Source organism: Podarcis pityusensis (genome assembly GCF_964106645.2).
Source record: "Podarcis pityusensis genome assembly, chromosome: 18".
In the NCBI taxonomy this organism is placed as follows: Eukaryota; Metazoa; Chordata; class Lepidosauria; order Squamata; family Lacertidae; genus Podarcis; species Podarcis pityusensis.
This window is the reverse complement of record NC_138043.1, coordinates 1,610,543-1,633,434: the sequence shown is the minus strand read 5'-3', so window position 1 is coordinate 1,633,434 and position 22,892 is coordinate 1,610,543. Positions and strand designations below refer to the sequence as shown.

At 49.4% G+C, this 22,892-nt stretch overlaps 2 protein-coding genes across 11 annotated transcripts in view; one reads left to right on the top strand and one right to left on the bottom strand.

Annotated features, from left to right (window-relative positions):
• The window catches only part of KISS1R (KISS1 receptor), a 299,078-nt gene that overhangs the window by 84,304 nt on the left and 191,882 nt on the right, over positions 1 to 22,892 (bottom strand). The gene's annotated exons all lie outside the window — the stretch shown is intronic.
• The window catches only part of TCF3 (transcription factor 3), an 85,325-nt gene continuing 63,621 nt past the window's right edge, over positions 1,189 to 22,892 (top strand). For 4 of the 9 annotated variants that reach the window (XM_080988928.1, XM_080988926.1, XM_080988927.1 and 1 more), the window contains exons 1-3: positions 1,192 to 1,420; positions 13,569 to 13,669; positions 20,404 to 20,476. In XM_080988928.1, coding sequence (XP_080845054.1) covers positions 13,598 to 13,669; positions 20,404 to 20,476 — 145 coding nt within the window. In that variant the 5' untranslated portion in view covers positions 1,192 to 1,420; positions 13,569 to 13,597. Of the gene's footprint in view, positions 1,421 to 13,568; positions 13,670 to 20,403; positions 20,477 to 22,892 lie in introns of all 9 variants that reach the window. The other 5 variants (XM_080988932.1, XM_080988931.1, XM_080988929.1 and 2 more) reach the window with 3 other exon arrangements.

Here is a 22,892-nt window from a genome sequence, read left to right as displayed (position 1 = left end):
CGAGGGCAGCCATTTAATCGACCGCTTTCATCTCTTCCACGGGCCCCCGCACACCTAAAAAATTAAAATAAATACATTGGGATCTGCTGTGGGGGGGGGGAGTGTGTGTATTTTTCTTAAAGGGGAAGAAAAAGCTTGCGCGCCCTGCTAGAGACCCTATTCTGGGGAGATAGCCCTTTTAAATCACAATGCTGAAAAATCCGAATTTCTCCCCTCTCTCTTCTTAAGTATTTGGGAGCTGGCGAGAGGAGGGGGCGGCGGACGAGAGGGACGGAGCCTCGTGGGCAGAGCCAGCCACCCAAACTCCTTCCTTCCCTCCCCACCCCGTTCATTATTATTTTTTTAATTATTTTTTTTTTCAAAGTTGTGCAGCTGGTCGTAATGGTGGTTGATGCGGCGGAAGGATACGTCGGGGAAGGCAGGCCTTGACGCGTGTGTGTGTGTGTGTGGATGCGTGTGTAAGCACAGGAGGAGAAGGGGGCGCCCGTCCGCCTTTGCCTGCCCCAGCGAGCGAGCGAGCGAGCGAGCCGCGGGGGAGGGAGGGAGGGGGGGCAGAGAAACAGAAACCCACGGAGAGAGAGAGAAGCGAAGCGAAAAGCCTCTTGCAACGATGAGCCAGCGGATCAAACCCTAAAAAGAAGGGGGGAGCCGGAGGAAAGAAAGAAAGAGAAAAAAAGGAGGGGAGAGGAAAAAGAGAGAGAGAGAGAGAAAAGGGGGGAGGAAAAAAAAGAGAGGAAAGAAAAGAGGGGAGGGGGGAAAAACCCAGGAGAGACACTTTTACTTTCCTTCCCACCCCCCCTTCCCTCCCTCCTTCCCTCCTTCCTTCCTTCCCTCCCCCGCGGCCGCCGGAGCGAGTGGAACGTCGGCGAGGGCACATCAAAGGGGATCGAACGCTCGCACATCCGATCGAACGCTCGGCACATCCGATCGAACGTTCGGCGCGGGCCAAACATCCGATCGAACGCTCGGCGCGGCCAATCCGGGCGCCGGGACGGGGCGCGCGCGGAACCCCGAACCTTCCCGTCCTCTCTCCTCCTTTTAATCTCTTTCCCCTTCCTTCCTTCCTTCCCTCCCTCTCTCTCTCTTTTAAAATTCCTTTCCTTGCTCCCTTCCCTGTTTTGCTTATTTTTTTTGCTACATTGTAGCCCTTCGCCTCTCTGTATCTCTTTTTTTAAAAAATTATTATTACATTGTTATTTAAAAAAAAAAGAGGTGGGGAGGGAGGGGGGGTTTGGGAACGCCGCCTCCGCCAAGCCTTGCCACAGCCGCCGCCGGGAGAACAATAGGAAGGTTTAGGAGACGGACCGGGGCGCGCGCACCCCGGCTGCGCCCCGGGGATCAACGCGAGCCAGCCGTGGATGTGACGCGGACGCCCCCCACCCGCACCCGCGCCCCCCATATTTCGCCACAAACTGAGCAGGTAAGCTGGAGGAACGGGGGGAGGGGGGGAAAGGGCTGCTACTTTTAATTTGGGGGGGGGGGATGTTCACTTTTGACTCCTCCTCCTCCTCCTCGGAACTATTTTGTGTGGGGCGGCGGGTGGGGGGGGGCGCGCTCAGGTCAGACTTAAAGACCCCACCGTGGTGGAAACTTAACTTGGCCGTTTCTGCGAGACTTTCCTCGGGGGGCCCCCCTCTCCCCACCCCACCGCCACCCCGCATCCCTATCGCCACCCCCCCTGCAATTTATTTATTTTTTTATTTTAAAAAATGGTGAGGGATTCCTTCTCCCTCTCTTGCCCTTTCTTTCTCTCTCTCTCTCTCTCTCCTCTCCCCCCCCCCCCGGAAGTGGTGTTAAACTTTATGGGGCGGGAAGTTAGTGGAAGCAAGGAAAAGGGGGGGGGAGAGAGAGGGTCTCCCTAACTTCTTTCCACCTCCCAGTTAAATGTTCTTTTTTGGGGGGGCTGCTACTGCTACTGTATCTAGAACTATTTGAAAGTTCTGTTTTTTGTGTGTGAGGGGGGGGTCCAGCCTCCCCATTTTCCTGCCTCGTGGACTTATGGAATACAGTCAGGCCACATTGTGCTTGTTGGCTCTGTCTGTGTGTGTTGTTGTGGTGTTGTTGTTGTTGTCTTAAATTTTTTTGAACCGGTTACACTAGCAGCTTTTGAATTCCAGGAGTTTATTTTTCCTTGAGGTGTATGTGGGGGGGGGGGGACGACACCCCGAATTTCACACCCAATTCACCCCATTAACAACCACCTACGGTATATCGAACTGTATCAGATTATATCAAACTGTACAATTGTACAGTACCCTGACTGCAAACTTTCCCCCACAAATTTACCTGTGCGAAAAGAGGGTTTTGATGGGGAGGTGTGGGGCAACCGCAGAGTTGTTCCCAGAGGTGGTCTTGATCCCGAGTTCTTCGTCTCCCAGAGAGTTTTTTTAACAGTCCCTTTGAATATACACTTCTGCCTATCCGACTTTCTGCTAGTGGCTGGTGCCTCTGAGAAAGTAATGTATATAGTTACATCATAATCTCTCCCGTTTTAATCCCCCATTTTTTATTCCTCTTGCTTGACGTCCCATAATTTCGGCCGGCCACTGTGCACCATCCACGCCTGCCCGCTGACCCTGAAAGATCCAGTAAATAAGAATTAGGAATGGCTTGAGTTTTGTGTTTTTCCAGGTAGGCCTCTACCACATGGGCAGATTATTCCTCTTTTACAGGTTCCCAGTCTCCACCTTCTCACAAGCCAGCCTTTCCCAGACAGGCTCCCCAAATTTAATGTCCCTTTTTCCACCACAGATTTTATTCTCTGCCTTCCCCCCATACCCCACAACTCCCCTTATTGTTAGCAAAATGAAGCCATAGAACGTATCACTCTTTTGGCACAAAACAAACCTTAATTTCACAAAGGAGCTCCCCGAATAAGGCTGAGTTTTTGGACAAAAAGAAATGACTTCAGGGAAGTTTGGGCCATTGGTGGTTTCTTAAAAGGCCGCTTGATGGTTTTTTTTGGTTTTTTTGCACGTGTTTGCTTGTCTGAAACAATTGTCTCGGGTTGATTTGGCCTGTTTGTGGACATCAGTTTGCCTTCCTCTGTCTCCTCCCCCTCCCAAACACACACACACACACACACCATCCTAAGTTTTGTCTGAAGTCCCATTGTGTGTGCAAATTTCCCGTCCCTCCTGCTAGTCTGTGTCTTAACCAGGGAGTGCAAAAACTCTTCCAAAAATACATTTTATTCTGCCTTGTCTATGCAGACAACCTGGAAGCTTGTTTTGCACAAGTTGCTGTCGGAAGATATATTTATATTTCTGTTTGCATGTGGAATTACGAGGACTTAATATTAATGGAGTCGCCGTTTCCCCAGGCCCACACTCCCAGGTTTTAAACGTGGAAAGACATATTTATGGTATTTCTGTATATGTGCTGATCTTTCGGACACCAGCAAGGTTTGCGCCGTAAGACCAGATCCTCCGATTTAGCAACTCTGTTTGTGTGTAGCTTGCAAAAATAGGATAGATCACATTTGTCTCTGTGGGCTGAACTGTAATACCATAATGGTGGCACTTGCAATTATTTTGAATTTTTATTTTGGAGGGGTCCAAAGCAGCAGCTGTTTGCATGCAAAAGAGATGTCTGGCCTGCTGAATTAAACTCATTTTTTGGGGGAGGGGGGAAGGTCTGCCTGTCTGTCTGTGGATTCCCCCCCCCCCCCAGTAAAAAGCTCTCTCTGTGTGTGAATGGCAGCTGCAGGCAGCTTTGTGTGTGCCTCTGCAAACTTTTCTTGCGAGTGCACACGAGGCCGGACCTGCCCCCTTCTTCTGCTTTGTGTGCGATGCCTTCCCCTCTCTCTCCCCCCCACCCCCTCGCCCCCACCCCATTTTTCCCCAGTGTGTGTGTTAAATTGCACTGGGGGGGGGGTCAAACGCTTCGATTGCGCTCCAAAGTATTGTCAACCCTGCCTGCTGGGATTTTTTAAAAAATATATTATTACAAAGTGGGTGCTGTGGGAATTGGTTTTGGAGGACAAGAAGGGGGGGGGGGAGAGAAGAGAGAGAGATGGAGGAAGGGAGAAGGGGGAGGGATGCAGTCGAAAAAGGAGGAGGGTTGGGTGAGACTGGCTAGAAACTCTTTGTCCTAAACTCATAAAACTCTCAGCCCTGGCAGGAGAAGGCTCAGGAACTGAGTCCGGTTGAAGTGCAATAGGGGAGGGAGTTTTTTTCTTTGGGGGGGGGCGGCGCACCGGGAAGGTAGAAATCCCCCTTTTAATTCCACAATATTTTTGTGTGTGGAGGCGTGGCCTTTCTGTATACCGAATTTTTTTATTTTTATTTTTTACGGAGGCAGGTGCAGTGCAGAATCGGGCCTTGCCTGTGTCGTCGTCCCCCCATATTTTTTGCCCTTGGGTCTTGATCTGTCCTTGCCCTTTTTCACATGGGGGGGTGGGGTTTGCAGAGAGCGAAGGGGCAGGCCTGGGAACAACCCCCCCCCCAAGGCCTGGGACCCCCGGTCTCCTTCCCAGACCAGCGAGAACCCCGGTATCCCACACATTTCCAGCAACGCCTTAGGGTGGCAAGACGCATAAGCTGTTTTGGGGGTTCTGCCCACTGGGTGGAGGAATGTATGTGTGGGATAAATCCTCCCCACAGCTTAACCCCCCTCCCAAACCATCCCAGAATGCAAGGAAGCAGTCAATATTGACATTACGTTTTTCTCCCATGCAACAATATCCATATCTGTAGAAACATTCGGTGGGGAAGCGAAATTCTCTGTGGGTGGCACGGGTCCCTGTGTCCTGACTGACCCCCCCCCCCAAGGGTGTGTGGTTCGATACATATTTACTGTGCTTCTCCCCCCCCCCCCATTGCCACCTGCTAGTAAATTTGTGTTCCCAACCCATGAACACACACAGGTCTCCGGATCAGCAAAGAATATATCGCTTTTGAGCACAGATTTTTTAAAAATACACATTATTTTTTTGCCCCCTCCCCAATCCCCAGTTGGCTTCTCAGTTTTAAATGCGGCCTGAGGAAGGCCGGCGTAAAGAAAAAGGTAAAAATTGCCAGGTGTTTTTGGAGATAGCCCTTCTAAATTCTTAAACATGATGTAAAATAGAAGCCGGGTTGTGTTTGGGGGAATGACGACACACACACAATCTAAATAGCAGGTTTGTTTGTTTGTCTTTTTAACAAATGATGGCTGGTTTGGATGGGTTTGCATACTCAGAAGTAAGGCCTCCGCATTTAACAAGGCTTAATCCTGCACCAAGTAAACAGGGGAGATGTTGTGTTGTTGCGCTGCAGTCCGGAGCCTGCTTACATGGGAGTAAGCCCTCACTGGACCCAGTGGGATTTCCCACGGAGTAAACATGCATTCGATTCTTCCACTCTTCAAATGTCTGTTTGATGTGGACTAGCGGCTTTGCAAGTAGGGACGCGGGTGGCGCTGTGGGTTAAACCACAGAGCCTAGGGCTTGCCAATCAGAAGGTCGGCGGTTCGAATCCCCGCAATGACGGGGTGAGCTCCCGTTGCTCGGTCCCTGCTCCTGCCAACCTAGCAGTTCGAAAGCACGTCAAAGTGCAAGTAGATAAATAGGTACCACTCCAGCGGGAAGGTAAATGGCATTTCCGTGCGCTGCTCTGGTTCGCCAGAAGCGGCTTAGTCCTGCTGGCCACATGACCCAGAAACTGTACGCCGGCTCCCTCGGCCAATAAAGCGAGATGAGCGCCGCAACCCCAGAGTTGGCCATGACTGGACCTAACGGTCAGGGGTCCCTTTACTTTTACATCATCATCATCATTATTACATTTATCTCCCACCTTTTTACCAAGGCTCACGGCAACCCTGTGAGGTAGGTTAGCCTGAGAGATGTTGGCCGAGACAAGGTCTCCTCATCAGCTTTGGGGCGGAGGGTGGATTCGAATCCTGCTCTCCCAGGTCCCTAGTCCCACACTCTAACCACTGCACCACACGAAGAATAAATTGACTTTGCACTTTGCAGCAACCGAGCACATTTGGGGAGGCCAGAGTAGAAACCGACAGCTATCTCATTTTAGTGTGGCCATTGTGGTCAAGAGGAAATATACTTCCTTCCAAAACAAATGAAAAGTAAATGCCGTATTTTTCGCTCTATAAGACGCACCTAGTTTTTGGAGGAGGAAAACAAGAAAAAAAATATTCTGAATCTCAGAAGCCAGAACAGCAAGAGGGATCGCTGCGCAGTGAAAGCAGCAATCCCTCTTGCTGTTCTGGCTTCTGGGATAGCTGCGCAGCCTGCATTCGCTCCATAAGACGCACACACATTTCCTCTTTCTTTTTAGAAGGGGAATAGTGAGTCTTATAGAGCAAAAAATATGGTAAATCTGGAGATCTGGTCCTGTTGCTGTAATTCTCTGAGATTTGAGCCAGTCCTCTCCTGTGTGTGTATCCAGCAATGTTTGTGGGCAGAAGAGCACGTGCAAAGTACAATTTCCTTGCAACGCCACCCCGGCCTTTCTCAGAAACAAGCATATCGCTCCATGCATTATTATATTGTTTTTGCATTAAATGGACGTCTAATGGCAGGGAGTTCCGCCGGTTTCGTTCTGTGTCTGTTTCCTTTTGTCGGTTGCGTGACCCTGAGTTTCATGGTGTTTCTCGAACCCACAGTCGTTGGGCAAAAGCTTCCTGCATTGCCAAGGGTTTGGACTAAATCAGGGGTCAGCAAACTTTTTCAGCAGGGGGCCGGGCCACTGCCCCTCAGACCTTGTTGGGGGCCGGACTATATTTTGAAAAAAGAATAATGAACGAATTCCTATGCCCCACAAATAACCCAGAGATGCATTTTAAATGAAAGCACACATTCTACTCATGTAAAAACACACTGATTCCCGGACCGTCCGCGGGCCAGATTTAGAAGGCGATTGGGTCGGATCCGGCCCCCGGGCCTTACGTTGCCTACCCATGGACTAAATGACCGCAATTCCATTTTTATTTTCTCGTACCGACCCTTGAAACTGGTGGATCTGTGATCCTTAACCGCGGGTGCATTATGGACCAAAGGAGCGTAGGATAAAAAAAAACCTGGATTGCAGCTTTGGAGGGTCGGATCCAGAAATTGCAGGAGCAGCTTCTGTGCTGGGGGGGAAAAGCTGCTGTTGTTGGGCTGGTGACTTTGAGATATTTCTGGACTCCTGTCTTTTGGCCCTGCTGGCTGTGGCTGAGGAAATCCTTCAACGTCTGAAGGGATACAGGTTTCATAAGAACCAAGAACCTGTGAGTTGAAAGGGAACTCCAAAGGATATCTGTCCCAGCCCGCCGCAATGCCAGAGGTCTCAAGACACGGTCTCCCATCCAATTCCAAACCATGCCGGCAGTGGCGTAGCGTGGGGGGTGCAGGGGGGGCCGGCCGCACCGGGCGCAACATCTGGGGGTTAGGGTTAGGGGGCGCAAATCCACGGGTTAGGGGGCGCAAATTACTTGCCTTGGGGGGTGCTGACAACCCACGCTACGCCACTGCATGCCGGGCCCTGCTGAGTTTGCAAAGGTGCGGGCCGTTTTATCGCTGAATGGACCCGTCCTTTCTCGTAACAAGAGAAGAGACATTCTCTTCCCTGGGGGAATTTCAGGCCAGGGTCATTCTCAGCCCCACCTAGAGCTGCTTGTGGGGGGTGTCAGAACCTGGGAACTTAAGCGTTCAATGTAGGTACTCATGACGCTCTTTCCTGAAATTAAACAAGGTTTTAGTCCTCAGGGTTTCCGAAGTGAAAACTGCTTTAAACTGAATCAGATCCTTGCTCAGTGCTGTCTCAGCCAATGCTGTCTACACCGTATAACACCGCTCCTGAAAGACCTACATTGGCTCCCAGGACGTTTCCGAGAACCATTCAAACATGGGTACGCAAACTAAGGCCCGGGGGCCAGAAATGGCCCAATCGCCTTCTAAATCTGGCCCACAGACGGTCCAGGAATCAACGTGTTTTTACATGAGTAGAATGTGTGCTTTTATTTAAAATGCATCTCTGGGTTATTTGTGGGGCATAGGAATTCGTTCATTTTTATTTCCAAAATATAGTCTGGCCCCCCAAAAGGTCTGAGGGGCCGTGGACTGGCCCCCTGCTGAAAAAGATTGCTGACCCCTGATTCAAAGTGTTGGTGCTGACCTTGAAAGCCCTAAATGGCCCAGTATACATGAAGGAGCGTCTCCACCCCGGACACCGGGGTCCCTCTCCCGAGGGCCTTCTGGCGGTTCCCTCCCTGTGAGAAGTGAGGTTACAGGGAACCAGGCAGAGGGCCTTCTCTGTGGTGGCCCCCGCCCTGTGGAACACCCTCCCATCAGATGTTAAGGAAATAAACAACTATCTTTTAGATGACATCTGAAGGCAGCCCTGTTTAGGGAAGCTTTTAATATTTGAAGTTTTATTCTGTTTTTCTATGTACTGGAAGCCGCCCAGAGTGGCTGATGGGAAAATCAGAGAGCCAGTATGATTTAGGGCTTAGAGTGACTTACTGGGAACTGAGAGACCCGGGTTCAAATCTCCCCTGGCCCTGAAGCTCACCGGGTGTGACTTTGGGCCAGTCGCTGCCTCTCCGCCTGACCTAGTGAGGTTACAGGGAACCAGGCAGAGGGCCTTCTCGGTGGTGGTGCCCTCCCGCCAGATGTCAAGGAAATAGAAAACTCTCTAACTTTCAGAAGACATCTGAAGGCAGCCCTGTTTAGGGAAGCTTTTAATGTTTGAATCTTTATCGTGTTTTTGATCTTCTGTTGGGAGCCGCCCAGAGTGGCTGGGGAAACCCAGCCAGATGGGTGGGATATAAATAATAAATTATTATTATTATTATTATTATTATTATTATTATTTATTACACTGACCAGCAGCAGTTCTCCAGGGTCTTGGGTGCAAGTCTTCCCTCCCCCCAACCCCGACTGCCCTACATGGAGATGGTGATAATTGAATTTGGGAATGCCTACGTTTGGAGCCACCGAGTTATGCTCATTCCCCAAGTTTTGGGACTACAATTCCCATCATCCCTGACTACTGGTCCTGTTAGCTAGGGATGATGGGAGTTGTAGTCCCAAAACATCTGGAGGGCCGAGTTTGGGGGTGCCTGCAATAGGGTATTGGGCTGTGGCCAACTCATTTCTCCTCTTGAGTAAGGAAAGCAAGGGAGCCATGCCTTCCTTTCTCTAATGGGTCTATTCTGAGTTGGACCGGCTCTGGAGAACAACCCATTATTGGAGTTTTAAGGGCTCATTCCGGCTGGACGTAAGTGTTCCACAGAAGATATATTTATAATATTCCTGTGCGGGGATGGTGGTCTTATAGACACCGGTAAGGTTTGCACAGTATTAAAGGATTATCTGATTCTGTAGTTGTGTGTAGGTTTTCTCGTGCAAATATGTGTAAAAGGAACAAGCCCTACATCATAGCTGTCAACTTACAAAATTGAAAATAAGGGATCAACAGCCAAAATAAGGGATCAACAATTACTTTGATAAAATACATATTTTGTTGCGTGCAAATGGCTTTAGATACCTCTTAGGTCCATAAATTACCATATAGCATATATTCAACACAAAAAAGCAACAATTTGTTGTTGACAAAGGACAGCTGGACATAGAAAGGCCCCCATTACCTTCAGTAGCTTATTTAAGGGACATCATCAATAAGGGACAGCAGCGGGACATGGCGCTGGGATAAGGGACTGTCCCGCCAAATAAGGGACTCTTGACAGCTATGCCCTACATCCACTAAACTTTGGAGACAGAGGTTAATTGGGAGAAGGGAAGTGGTGGGGAGAAGCCACTCGCTCTCAGAGTCCATGCAATACTTTGCGGCCTGTTCCTGCCACGCTGAAGTGTGCAGTACACAATTGCCAAATGCATGTGTGCGTCAGAAAAGCAGCCGGTTGGTAACACCCAGGGGTGCACCCTGGTGATTCTTCCCCCCCCATCTACTAAGCTTTGGAGACGGAGGTTAATTGGGAGAAGGGAAGTGATGGGGGGTAGCCACTTGCTCTCAGAGTCCATGCAGTGCTTTGCGGCTTGTTCCATCCACACTGAAGCTTGCAAGCTGCAGGCACAGTCCTCTTAATAATAATAATAAATTTTATTTATATCCCGCCCTCCCCAGCCGGAGCCGAGCTCAGGGCAGCTAACAACAATAAAATAGTGCAACATTCTAAAATCATTTCATTATAAAATTAATTCAAATCAAATTGATGACAACCATTGGGCTAGAGTTCTGTGAAGATTGCCAAAGGGAGGGAGTCAGGCTGTGCCCTGACCAAAGGCCTGGTGGAACAGCTCCGTCTTGCAGGCCCTGCGGAAAGATGTCAGGGTCCCACAGGGCCCTAGTCTCTTGTGACAGAGCGTTCCGCCAGATCGGGGCCACAGCCAAAAAAGCCCTGGCTCTAGTTGAGGCTAGCCTAACCTCTCTGTGGCCTGGGACCTTCAAGATGTTTTTGTTTGAAGACCGTAAGTTCCTCTGTGGGACATACTTAATACCTTTATTGTCATTGTTAAAGACCCTCTTGCTCACCTAGAGATTCGAGCCCACCTAGCGGTCCGACAACCCTAGAAGCCAGAGCAGGGGGTCTCCAACGTTGTGCCATCAGTGGCCTTTTCCCAGTGTCCGTGCCAGCATTGGAGATCTGCAAGGTGTATTTTTCTCTGGGCGACCCCTTCCACGGCGTTCGAAATTTGCCAGGCGCATTTTGCACCTTGCTTTCGGCCGCTTGCGACCATGTGAAGACGCCTGGGTGCCAGGATGACATCTGACGTCTCTGCCATCAGGGGATCCTTGGATCTGGACACTTAAGACCCCACCCCGTAGAATCCTATCCACAATATTTTATCTGCACCATTGGAATGGAACAGCCTTGGTCCAGTAGACCTGAAGGAGCGTCTCCGCCTCCATCGTTCAGCCCGGACACCGGGGTCCCTCTCCGAGGGCCTTCTGGCGGTTCCCTGACTGCAAGAAGAGAAGTTACAGGGAACCAGGCAGAGGGCCTTCTCGGTGGTGGTGCCCGCCCTGTGGAACGCCCTGCCACCAGATGTCAAAGAGAAAAATAACAACCAAAGTTTTAGAAGACATCTGAAGGCAGCCCTGTTTAGGGAAGCTTTTAATGTTTAATAGGTTGTTGTATTTTAGTGTTTTGTTGGAAGCCGCCCAGAGTGGCTGGGGAAACCCAGCCAGACAGGTGGGGTATAATAAATTATTATTATTATTATTATTATTATTATTATTATAATGAATTTCAGAGACCAAAATTCTACTTTTGTGCAGCCTGAGCTGGAGCAGCGAACGGCATTATAGTGAATTCTTGTCGCTTGTCTTTGCTTCCCCCTGTTCACCATTGGGAAGAATATTCCCACGTTATGAATGGTCCGTGTCCCCATTCAAAAAAAGAGGTCGGAAGAGGCCAATATATACCCGTACTGTCCTTGGATCAAGGGACTTTCCTCCTTTTAAGTTCCCAGACCTCTTAGCCCAGTTCAAGGTTGTCCTCCGAACTCCCAGCCAGATGTGCAGCTGAGAATCCATCCCAGCCAGCCCATCCTTTGCAAAATAGGAGTTTAGAACCATCTTAGATTCCATTTTGGCAACCGCAACCCTGGTTTAAGGAGCCGTTTAGCGTCAAGCTTACCGTATTTTTTGCTCTATAAGACTGATTTTTTCCCTCCTAAAAAGAAAGGGGAAATGTGTGTGCGTCTTATGGAGCGAATGCAGGCTGCGCAGCTATCCCAGAAGCCAGAACAGCAAGAGGGATTGCTGCTTTCGCTGCGCAGCGATCCCTCTTGCTGTTCTGGCTTCTGGGATTCAGAATATTTTTTCCTTATTTTCCTCCTCCAAAAACTTGGTGCGTCTTGTGGTCTGGTGCGTCTTATAGAGCGGAAAATACAGTATCTGCGTTTCTAACACTCTCACAAATGCACAAACTTGAGAAAAGCAATCTGCTGTCGTCAAAAGAATAAGCTTTGTGCGTGGTTATGTGAAGGTTTGTGGGGTGGTTCTCCCCCCCAGTTCTCATGCCCATTTGGGGGGGAAATGGAGGGGGGAAACTGGGTCTACCCCTTCTTTTCTGAAAACCTCCGCCTTCCCAAGGCTTTAGCATTTCTATTTGCGTGCTGTTTTCTCTCTTGAGTAAGGGACGCGGGTGGCGCTGTGGGTTAAACCACAGAGCCTAGGACTTGCCAATCAGAAGGTCGGCAGTTCGAATCCCTGTGATGCGGTGAGCTCCCGCTGCTCGGTCCCTCTCCTGCCAACCTAGCAGTTCGAAAGCACATCAAAGTGCAAGTAGATAAATAGGTACCGTTCCGGCGGGAAGGTAAATGGCATTTCCATGCGCTGCTCTGGTTCGCCAGAGGTGGCTTACATGACCCGGAAGCTGTATGCTGGCTCCCTTGGCCAGTAAATCGAGGTGAGCGCTGCAACCCCAGAGTTGTCCGCGACTGGACGTAACGGTCAGGGGTCCCTTTACCTTTACCTTTAGTCTAGTTGTGGTCTAAATCACTGAGCCTCCTGTGCTTGCCAATCAGAAGGTCGGCAGTTCGAATCCCCGTGACGCGGTGAGCTCCCGCTGCTCGGTCCCTCTCCTGCCAACCTAGCAGTTTGAAAGCACGTCAAAGTGCAAGTAGATAAATAGGTACCGTTCCGGAGGAAAGGTCAATGGCGTTTCCGTGCGCTGCTCTGGTTCGCCACAAGTGGCTTACTCCTGCTGGCCACATGACCTGGAAGCTGGACGCCGGCTCCCTCGGCCAGTAAAGCGAGATAAGCGCCGCAACCCCAGAGTCGGCCACGACTGGACCTAACGGTCAGGGGTCCTTTTACCTTTATTTCTCTCTTGAGTAGTGATAGTTTATCGGTTTTTCAAGGATGGCCAAAGGCATTTGATGTAGAGCCTCGAAAGGTACCCAGGATAAAAGTGTTCTCTATTTCCCACTCCCTTCCCTTCCTGCAAAAATAAAAATCCTGTTTTCATTTCACAAATTCGCCACCCACCCCTGCAAAAACTGTGGACTTCTCCAGATACCGATGTTATAAATATGAAATTGGGAACTGCTAAATATGTCATATGATAAAATCCAGATCAGAGGGTGTCCAGGAAGTCTTTCAGCAATGTAAATATACCGGGGAATAAGAAGAAAAGAAATCTTCTTTTATTTTGTGTGTTTTTATTGTTGTTAAGTTTTTATGTTGTGTCAAATGTAATGCTTTTCTTTTGTGATTTTGTCTGTGTGTTATGAGAGAAAACTAATAATTTGGGGGGGGGGGGGAACTGTGGACGTCACCTTGCAGTCCGTCTAGCCCAGAAATACGGGGTGGAACATTTGGAAAGAAATAAATCAAAGTGTTTGCGGGGGTGAATTTGCACCCGCTGATTCCCCCCCCCCCCCCCGGATCCTCCATTCAATTTCACTTGTGGATTTGAAAGCAGATCCCTGCATGAGGGGATAGTTTTGCAAAATGAAACGTTTATTTCTGGGTGGTTTTGTTCCTCCGTTTCACAAATATTATTTTAAATTAAAAAAATAAACAAATCTCTTTTTCTTTCTCTCCCTCCTCTCCTCTCTCTGTTCCCATCCCTTCCTCTCCTCCTCTTTGTCGGTGTGGAATAATTATAATAAAAAGGACGGACTACGATTGAATCTGGGGGGAATATGAACCAGCAGCAGAGAATGGCCGCAGCCGGGACCGACAAGGAGCTAAGTGACCTCTTGGATTTTAGCATGGTAAGTGAGACTCTAGTTATTTGTCTTTTTGCGGGGGTTTTACACGCATGTCAACACGAGGGGAGGGAGCGGTGGCATTACGCTGGATTGGGTGTGTTGGAGTGAGGGAGTCGGACGGAGGCAACTCACAAGGAGGCGAGCGGTTGCGGGTACCAACTTGTTTGTTCCTCGTCGCAGTATCAAGGGGGACGCGTAATTGCTACGGTCTCCTTGTTGTGAAGACTTAGAGAGGGTGGGGGCGGAGTAGGGGAAGGAGGGAGGGAGGGAGAGAGAGAGAGAAGGAAGAAAAGGAAGGAAGGAGAGAGAGAGAGAGAGAGAGAGAGAGAGAGAAGGAAGGAGAGGGAGGGAGGGAGGGAGGGAAGGAAGGAAGGAAGGAAGGAGAGAGAGAAGGAAAGAGAGAGAAAAAGAAGGAAGGAAGGAGAGAGAGAGAGAGAAGGAAGGAAGGAAGGAAGGAAGGAAGGAAGGAAGGTAGGTGGGAAGGAAGGAGAGAGAGAGAGAGAGAGAGAGAGAGAGAAGGAAGGAAGGAGAAAGAGAGAAGAAGGGAAGGAAGGAAGGAAGGAAGGAAAGAAAGGGAGAGAGAGGGAAGGAAGGAAAGGGAGACAGAGAAGGAAGGAAGGAAGGAAGGAGAGAGAGAGAGAGAGAGAGAGAGAGAGAGAGAGAGAGAGAGAAGGAAGGAAGGAAGGAATCAGGAATCTCAGCTAAAGCGTCCATGGCAGGTGGCCAGCCCACCTCTGCTTAAAAACCTCCAAGGGAGGAGACCCCACCACCTTCCATCCCACCACCGAGCACCTCGTCCTGTCAGAAAGTTCTTCCTGATGTTGAGTCGGAATCTCCTCTCTTGCCCCTTGAAGACACGGGTTCGAGTCCTGCCCTCCGGAGGGGGCGAAAACAAGCTTGCTCCCTCTTCCACGTGGCAGCCCTTAAGAGATATTTGAAGGTGGCTCTCCCGATCTCCTCTCAGTCTCCTCTTTTCCAAGCTGAATATACCCAGCTCCTTCGACCGTTCCTCATCAGGCTTGGTCTCCAGACCTTTGGTTGTCCCTCCTTGGCACACCTTCCCGTTTTGTCAAGACCCTTCCTAAAATAAGCTTCGGGTTGTGTTGAGGCTGTTCGTTTACTCCAGGGAAGAGGGAGCTGGGAGCCCTGCCTAGACTCCAAACTCCACCATCCTTGGTCTTTGGCCATACTGGCTGGGGTGGGAGGGAGTCAACAAACACATAGAGGGCTGTAGATTTTCCCATTCCTGACTTAATAAGAAGAGGCTTTCTCTTCTCTCAGAAGGCCTCTTATAAATAGAGGCTTTCCCCCAACAATATCTGGAAGGGTGTAGGCCAGCGGTTCTCAACCTCTGGGCCCCCAGATTTTGTTGGACTACAACTCCCATCGGGACGCGGGTGGCGCTGTGGGTAAAAGCCTCAGTGCCTAGGGCTTGCCGATCGAAAGGTCGGTGGTTCGAATCCCCGTGGCGGGGTGAGCTCCCGTTGCTCGGTCCCAGCGCCTGCCAACCTAGCAGTTCGAAAGCAACCCTGGATGCAAGTAGATAAATAGGGACCGCTTACTAGCGTTTCCGTGTGCTGCGCTGGCTCGTCAGATGCAGCTTGTCACGCTGGCCACGTGACCCGGAAGTGTCTCCGGACAGTGCTGGCCCCCGGCCTCTTGAGTGAGATGGGCACACAACCCTAGAGTCTGTCAAGACTGGCCCGTACGGGCAGGGGTACCTTTACCTTTACCTTTACAACTCCCATCATCCCTGAGCTCTGGCCTTGCTAGCTAGGGGTGATGGGAGTTGTAGTTCAACAACATCTAGGGACCCACAGATTGAGAAAGGCTGGTGTAGCCCTTCCCCATTCCTGAGATCTAAGAAGAGGTATTCCCTGCTTTCAGTTGTCCCTTGGTTCTCAAACTCAATCCGTCCCGGAAATTCCGTTCCGAAACCAAAGCGTTCCAAAGCCAAGGCAGCACTTTCCCATAGAAAGCAATGCAAAACGGATCGATCCGTTCCAGGCTTTTAAAAACAACCCCTAAAGCAGCAATTGAACGTGGATTTTGCTAACAAGACTGTCGACCCATAAAACGAAAGCAATAAAGAATGTACTGCAGTCACACAATCAATCTATCAGTTCCACACAGTCACAAAAACAAAACGAAAAAGAGCTGCAAAAACGCAAGATAAACAGCAAAAACAGGCGTAACACTCAAAACGGAAGTGTGGCGCTCAAATTGGAAGTGCAAAACTCAAAACAGAGCACGTTTGGCTTCCGGAAAGAGTTCGCAAACCGGAACACTTGCTTCCGGGTTTTCAGCGTTTGGGTTCCAAGTTGTTTGAGTACCAAGGCGTTTGAGAACCAAGGTACCACTTGTAGCGTTGTTCTTCCATCTCTCTGCAGAGAATGCCTCTTCTAAACAGAAATGCCTCTTGCATGGAGTGCTGAATGCTGATTCTTGAATCAGGGACGGGGAATCCCCGACTTTTCCAGATTTTTTTCCCCGTTGGCTATTCTGGCGGGAGTTGAAGTGGGAGCGCCGTCAGTAGGGGGACAGATCCTCTGGCCTAGGAAGACGCTTTCTCCTTTCTCAAGTAGGAATGCCTCTAAAAAGAGGCATTCTTCCTCTTTATAATCATCATTTAAAACATGGATAAAATATAAGGATCTCCTAGAACCGAAAACACCATGGTGGGCATCACCTCTAGAAGCAATTACGATAAAAAAGAAAAATATGGAATTTGAATGGGCCACATATAAAGGGGAAAAGATCTGATTAAGGAAAAAGATAATAAATTGGTAATTAAAGATTATGAGGAAATTAAACAACGTCTGACGGGTTGGATCCAGTACCATCGATTGCATGGAGTGTTCAGGTCAGATAAGAAAGAAGGTTTCTCAAACGAACCTTCATTGTTCGAAAAAGTGTTATTACGAAACAAAACTAAGGTAATATCCAAAATGTATGATACATTATTGGAGTGGGAGGTCAAAGACGAACAGGTCTAGGAGGTGATGATCAAGTGGGCTTTAGATATGGGGAAGCTTTCTCCTTTCTCAAGTAAGAATGCCTCCTCTAAGAAGACGCATTCTCCCATTTCTCGGGCGCCTTCTGCTGATTTTCTTGAGGGAAGCCAAACGGAGGCAGACTTTTGGCGGGGGACGTGCGGTCGGATGAGAGCGTTGTGTCACGCCTTGGAAGGGCGTGTGGTCTTGACTTTTTAAGATAAGGAGCCTTGGAAGGAGGCCAGGGAGAGGCGCCACGTCACGGAGAGAGATAAAAGACAACCCAGAGAGTGACAGCTGACAGCGTCAGTCTCTTTTCTCTTCTCTAGTCCATTTGGTCAGGCAAGGGGTCACCTGGGTTGCTAAATTCGGCACATTATATAAACACGGTTTCTCGAAATTCGGTGCCTGCTAGATGCATAGAGGGACGCGGGTGGTGCTGTGGGTTAAACCACAGAGCCTAGGGCTTGCCGATCAGAAGGTTGGCGGTTCGAATCCCCGCAATGACGGGCTGAGCTCCCGTTGCTCGGTCCCTGCTCCTGCCAACCTAGCAGTTCGAAAGCACGTCAAAGTGCAAGTAGATAAATAGGTACCACTCTGGCGGGAAGGTAAATGGCATTTCCGTGCGCTGCTCTGGTTTGCCAGAAGCGGCTTAGTCCTGCTGGCCACATGACCCGGAAGCTGTACGCCGGCTCCCTCGGCCAGTAAAGCTAGATGAGCGCCGCAACCCCAGAGTCGGCCACGATTGGACCTAATGGTCAGGGGTCCCTTTACCTAGATGCATAGAATTGTAGATTTGGGATTCCGGATGGCTCCTTTCGTATTTCTGCGCCAGCTCTCTGTGTGTATGTGTTGTTGTTTTAGCACATTGCATCATGGGAGCTGTAGTCCTCTAGCGCTGCACGCATTGAAGGTGGTTTTTCCACACTGCATGGGAAATTAGAGAGAGAGAGAGGGAGGGAGGAAGAAACTTAAGGGAACTCCTGCCTTCTGTTGTTGAATTCGTTTCCTTTGCACGTTCGCAAATCTGTTTCTTTTTCTGATGCTGCGTAAAAAGATTCAGAAGGGAGGTTGTCTTCATTTTAAGGTGGCAGTGTAGGGAAAATTTAAAGGTGTGATTTTGCATCCCTCGAATTGCAGGGAATATCTCTGCTTTCTTAAAAGCCTGGTCTGGTTACGATGCTTTAAAGCGCCGCAGGTAGAATTGATCTTAAGCCAGAACATAGGAAGTGCAGTATTTCTTACACTGACCGGCAGCGCTAGGGGTTGCCCTATGTCTGGAACTTCCTGGACGTAGCCAGAACACTGCAGTTCCCGGAAGCAGCACCCAGGCAGAAAGCACTGAAAGGTCTGTGGAAATCCAATGTTGGAAGTCTTGTTGTTGTTGTTTAGTCGTTTAGTGGTGTCCACCTCTTTGTGACCCCCTGGACCAGAGCATGCCAGGCCCTCCTGTCTTCCACTGCCTCCCGCAGTTTGGTCAAACTCATGTTAGTAGCTTTCATAACACTGTCCCAGTAGTGATGCATGGAAGTGAGAGCTGGACCATAAAGAAGGATGATCGCCGGAGAATGGATGCTTTTGAATTCTGGCGCTGGAGGAGACTCTTGAGAGTCCCATGGACTGCAAAAAGCTCAAACCTCTCCATTCTGAAGGAAATCAGCCCTGAATGCTCACTGGAAAGACAGATCCTGAAGCTGAGACTCCAAGACTTTGGCCACCTCGTGAGAAGAGAAGACTCCCTGGAAAAGACCCTGATGTTGGGAAAGATGGAGGGCGCAAGGAGAAGGGGACGACAGAGGACGAGATGGTGGGACAGCGTTCTCGAAGCTACCAGCATGAGTTTGACCAAACTGTGGGAGGCAGTGGAAGACAGGAGGGCCTGGCGTGCTCTGGTCCAGGGGGTCACCAAGAGGCGGACACGACTAAACGACTCAACAACAACAACAACAAATCATTCCTCTTCCCAGATCTTCCCAGCGTTGGATAGAAAGCACAGAAGAAGAACAAATCAAAGATGCATATTTTCACAGATCTTTCCTGCAAAACTTTGACCAGGAAGACTGCAAGTGTGTTTGGAGTTGGAGAGATCGGCTTATGCATTGATCTGGGGCCAAAACTTGTTTATATTGCTGTGATCACACGGGCAGTTTCCGATTTATCTGAATGTTTTTGAAGGGGGGGGGTTGTTGAAGTTAGGGTTGCCGTACGTCAAAACTTCATTTGGAACTTTGGCCATTAAAAAAAAAAAGCTAAACTTTTGTGTCCGAATTTTCGCTTTCAACCCTAGGTGATAAATTGAAATTTCTGATTGGTGTCATAGCTGTCTGCTTTTTGTGCGGCTTTTCAGCAATAGATTTTGCTTCTTTGACTCTTGTTCTTGTTGGGGGGGTGTAGCGTATTTAAAAAAGCAAGGGGGGGTGGTCAAATTAGTTTGCAACTAGAGGCGAGCAGAAATTTCCTGGGCATTGTTTTTTTAATTTTTAAATTTTGCTTCCCCACCCAATCTATTAAAAAGCAGCGGAACAGACTTCCTTAGAAGTCCTTAAAAAAAAAACCTTCCTTAGAAGTTTCGAAGCAGAATTTGGGAGGCTGTGTTTCATGGCCACGTTAGCTGAGATTCTCGCACTACAGGAGGGTCGGACTAGATGACATTGAAGGGTCCCTTTTCCAACTCTTTTGGGAGGTGTTAAATACTGCCTGTACCTGCCCACCCTGACACCCCCTTCTCCTTGTCTAGGTAACCTCTTCCCTGATGTTCAAAATTTGCCAGGCACATTTTGCACCCGGCTATCGGCCACTTATGGGACACGGGTAGTGCATGGGACGTGGGTGGCGCTTGGGTTAAACCACAGAGCCTAGGGCTTGCCAATCAGAAGGTCGGTGGTTCTAATCCCCGTGACAGGGTGAGCTCCCATTGCTCGGTCCCTGCTCCTGCCAACCTAGCAGTTCGAAAGCACGTCAAAGTGCAAGTAGATAAATAGGTACCACTCCGGCGGGAAGGTAAAAGGCGTTTGCGTGCGCTGCTCTGGTTCGCCAGAAGCGGCTTAGTCCTGCTGGCCACATGACCCGGAAGCTGAACGCCAGCTCCCTCGGCCAGTAAAGCGAGATGAGCGCCGCAACCCCAGAGTTGGCCACGACTGGACCTAATGCCCAATATGGGCCTGTCTTTAAGTTAACATCTTACATTAAAAACCCTGACAGTACCAAACTATCGAAGGCTTTTCACCCAAGCCAGACTAAACGTCTTTCCTTTTGCAGTGTTGAGAGGAGTTCCCTCCCAGGACAGACTTTGCTCGTGTGCTCAAGACATCGATTCCATAAAACATATTTTGTTGCACTGTGCAAAATACGAGCAAGCCAGGGCTGAAGTGATATTACCCTTGCTGGTCCCTTTCCCGGGAAAATCAGAGGCTCACTATGTCAGGTTCCTATTGGAAGACCGGACCAACGAGTTTTTCTCGGTGGTTGCAAGAACCAATGATCCCTATATTCTGAACAAAATGCTTATTTAACCTGGAGGTAGGCTTGTCTGAATTGTGTATTGCTTTGTAACGATTTGTTGGGTCTCTGGACCATAATAAAGGTTGATGATGAAGAAAAATCAAGACGTTAGAGCCACCTTGTCCCCAAAATGGCAACCGGAAAATTTCGTTTTTGCGACTGCAACCGTGGTTTAAGGAGCCTTTTGGCGCCTGACGTATATATATCTGTGTCTAACGCTGTTTCCCCCCTCTTCTTCCCCAGATGTTTCCGCTGCCAGTAGCCAATGGGAAAAACAGACCAACGACTCTGGCTAGCACACAGTTCGGAGGATCAGGTAACCATGAAGATATCTCCCCGTATTTCTGGTTTTTGTCCTCCAGGGTTGCGCAAACGAGGATCCTGAGGTCTTGCTTTTGCTGTTGCCGGCACTCCAGTTTCCTGCGTGGCAATAATAATTTTATAATAATTTATAATAATATAAATGACGCAAGCAGCATCAGAGGTGATGATGGAAGTTGTGGGGATTCGGGCACAACATCTGGAGAGGGGTGACATGTGGGAATGTTGCGGGGAACAGGAGAGGATATATTGATTAATATTACCCTTTCTAACTTGCTGTAAGGCAGTGTTCCCCAACCTTGGGCCTCCAGCTGTTTTTGGACTACAATTCCCATCATCCTTGACCACTGGTCTTGCTAGCGAGGGATGATGGGAGTTGTAGTCCAAAAACAGCTGGCGGCCCAAGGTTGGGGAACACTGCTGTAAGGGACGCAGGTGGCGCTGTGGGTTAAACCACAGAGCCTAGGACTTGCCGCTCAGAAGGTCGGTGGTTCAAATCCCCACAATGACGGGGTGAGCTCCCGTTGCTCGGTCCCTGCTCCTGCCAACCTAGCAATTCGAAAGCACGTCCAAGTGCAAGTAGATAAATAGGTACCACTCCGGCGGGAAGGGAAACGGCGTTTCCGTGCGCTGCTCTGGTTCGCCAGAAGCGGCTTAGTCCTGCTGGCCACATGACCCAGAAACTGTACGCCGGCTCCTTTGGCCAGTAAAGCGAGATGAGCGCCGCAACCCCAGAGTCGGCCACGACTGGACCTAATGGTCAGGGGTCCCTTTACCTTTTTAAACTTGCTCTAGCAAGTTTCTTTATGCAGCAGAGGGCATTTCCCCCTTTTACAGAAAGCTGGTTGCAGACTTGTGTGAGTCTCTTTAAGACAATAAGCATATTTAATCTGGCTTGTCCAGATTGAGATATGTTCTGTTATTCCTGGTGATACCCCTTTGACCCCTCCTAAAAGAATAAAGGCACCGCAGTCTTATTCGTAAGTAACAAAAAGTTTTACTCACGATCAGGCAGAGCACAATGCGATCCGTGAAGGCAGGCTTTCGGGTTAAAGTGACAAATACGGTGCTATACCTCGGTTCTCAAACTTAATCCATTCGAGAAGTCCGTTCCAAAACCAAAGCGTTCCAAAACCAAGGCGCGCTTTCCCATAGAAAGTCATGCAAAATGGATTAATCTGTTCCAGACTTTTAATACAACCCCTAAACCAGCAATTTAACATGAATTTTACAGGGGTCAGCAAACTTTTTTCAGCCGTGGGCTGTCCCTCAGACCTAGTGGTGGGCCAGACATATTTTGGGGGGAAATATAAAATAAACGAATTCCTATGCCCCACAAATAACCCCGAGAGCTGAAGGAATGACCGCTTTTTAGAAAGAGGTTTTCCCCTCTCAAGAGCAGAGAAGGCCTCTTTTTAGACCAGGGATATGGGGAAACCCCAGGGGTCTTCCAGAGGTTGTGCCAGACCCCGCCCCCCAACTTCCAGCAGCCAATCCTGGGCCAAGGGTCTAGGGCAGGCCTAGGCAAACCCCGCCCTCCAGCTGTTTTGGGACTACAATTCCCATCATCCTTGACCACTGGTCCTTTTAGCTAGGGACGATGGGAGTTGTAGTCCCAAAACAATCTGGAGGGCCGAGTTTGCCTTATGCCTGGTCTAGGGCAATGGGGTTTGTAGCCTGGTTTGCAAGAACGGGTTGCTAGAAGGCTTCGTTTTTTATTTTTAACCGCAGGTGCAAAAGTTCAAGGTACATTTCCCCATTTTTGGGGGGGGTCTCCCGACTTCGTGCATCCTTTGATTTTGAGCATGAAAGCAAAATGTGCTTTGTTTGATAGAGGGGGTTTGCTTTGAATATGGGGCGTGTGTTTATAGAGGCTTCTGCGCCCGTGCGTGTCTTGGGAGTGGGGGCGAGTTGGTGCACGTTCGCGAATTTTGAAGCTACAGGTGGTTACAGCAAAGTGTAATCTCTCCTTTCCACCCCCACAACACACAAACACACTGGCCACCCCTTTCCACTCCCTCTGCCCGGAGCTTGTCACATCTGAGGAGGTTTCTTCAAACCCCAACTCCCGGCTTTGATGCTTTTCGCAAAATAATTTGGGCTTCTTGCCGCAACCGCCCCAGCTGTGTTTGAGATTCCGGGATGGGCTGAGCGGTTCTGTAGTCTTTCCTTTCGCCTTGGCAGCGCTCGTCCTTTCTAAGAAAGAGGGGAAGCAAAAGGTTTGATCGAAGCTTCTGTTTTGTGGCCAGGTGGAGCTTCCATGTGCAGGAGCAGTCTATCTGAGAAAGGGGCTGTTGAAGCTGTTGTGCCCCAAAATTGGGTCCCCTAGGAAGCCAGAGGCTGCTTTCTGTCTGCAGCAGGGTTAAAACATTGTGACTTTTTTTTAAAAAAAGCATCCAAAATCAGTTTCC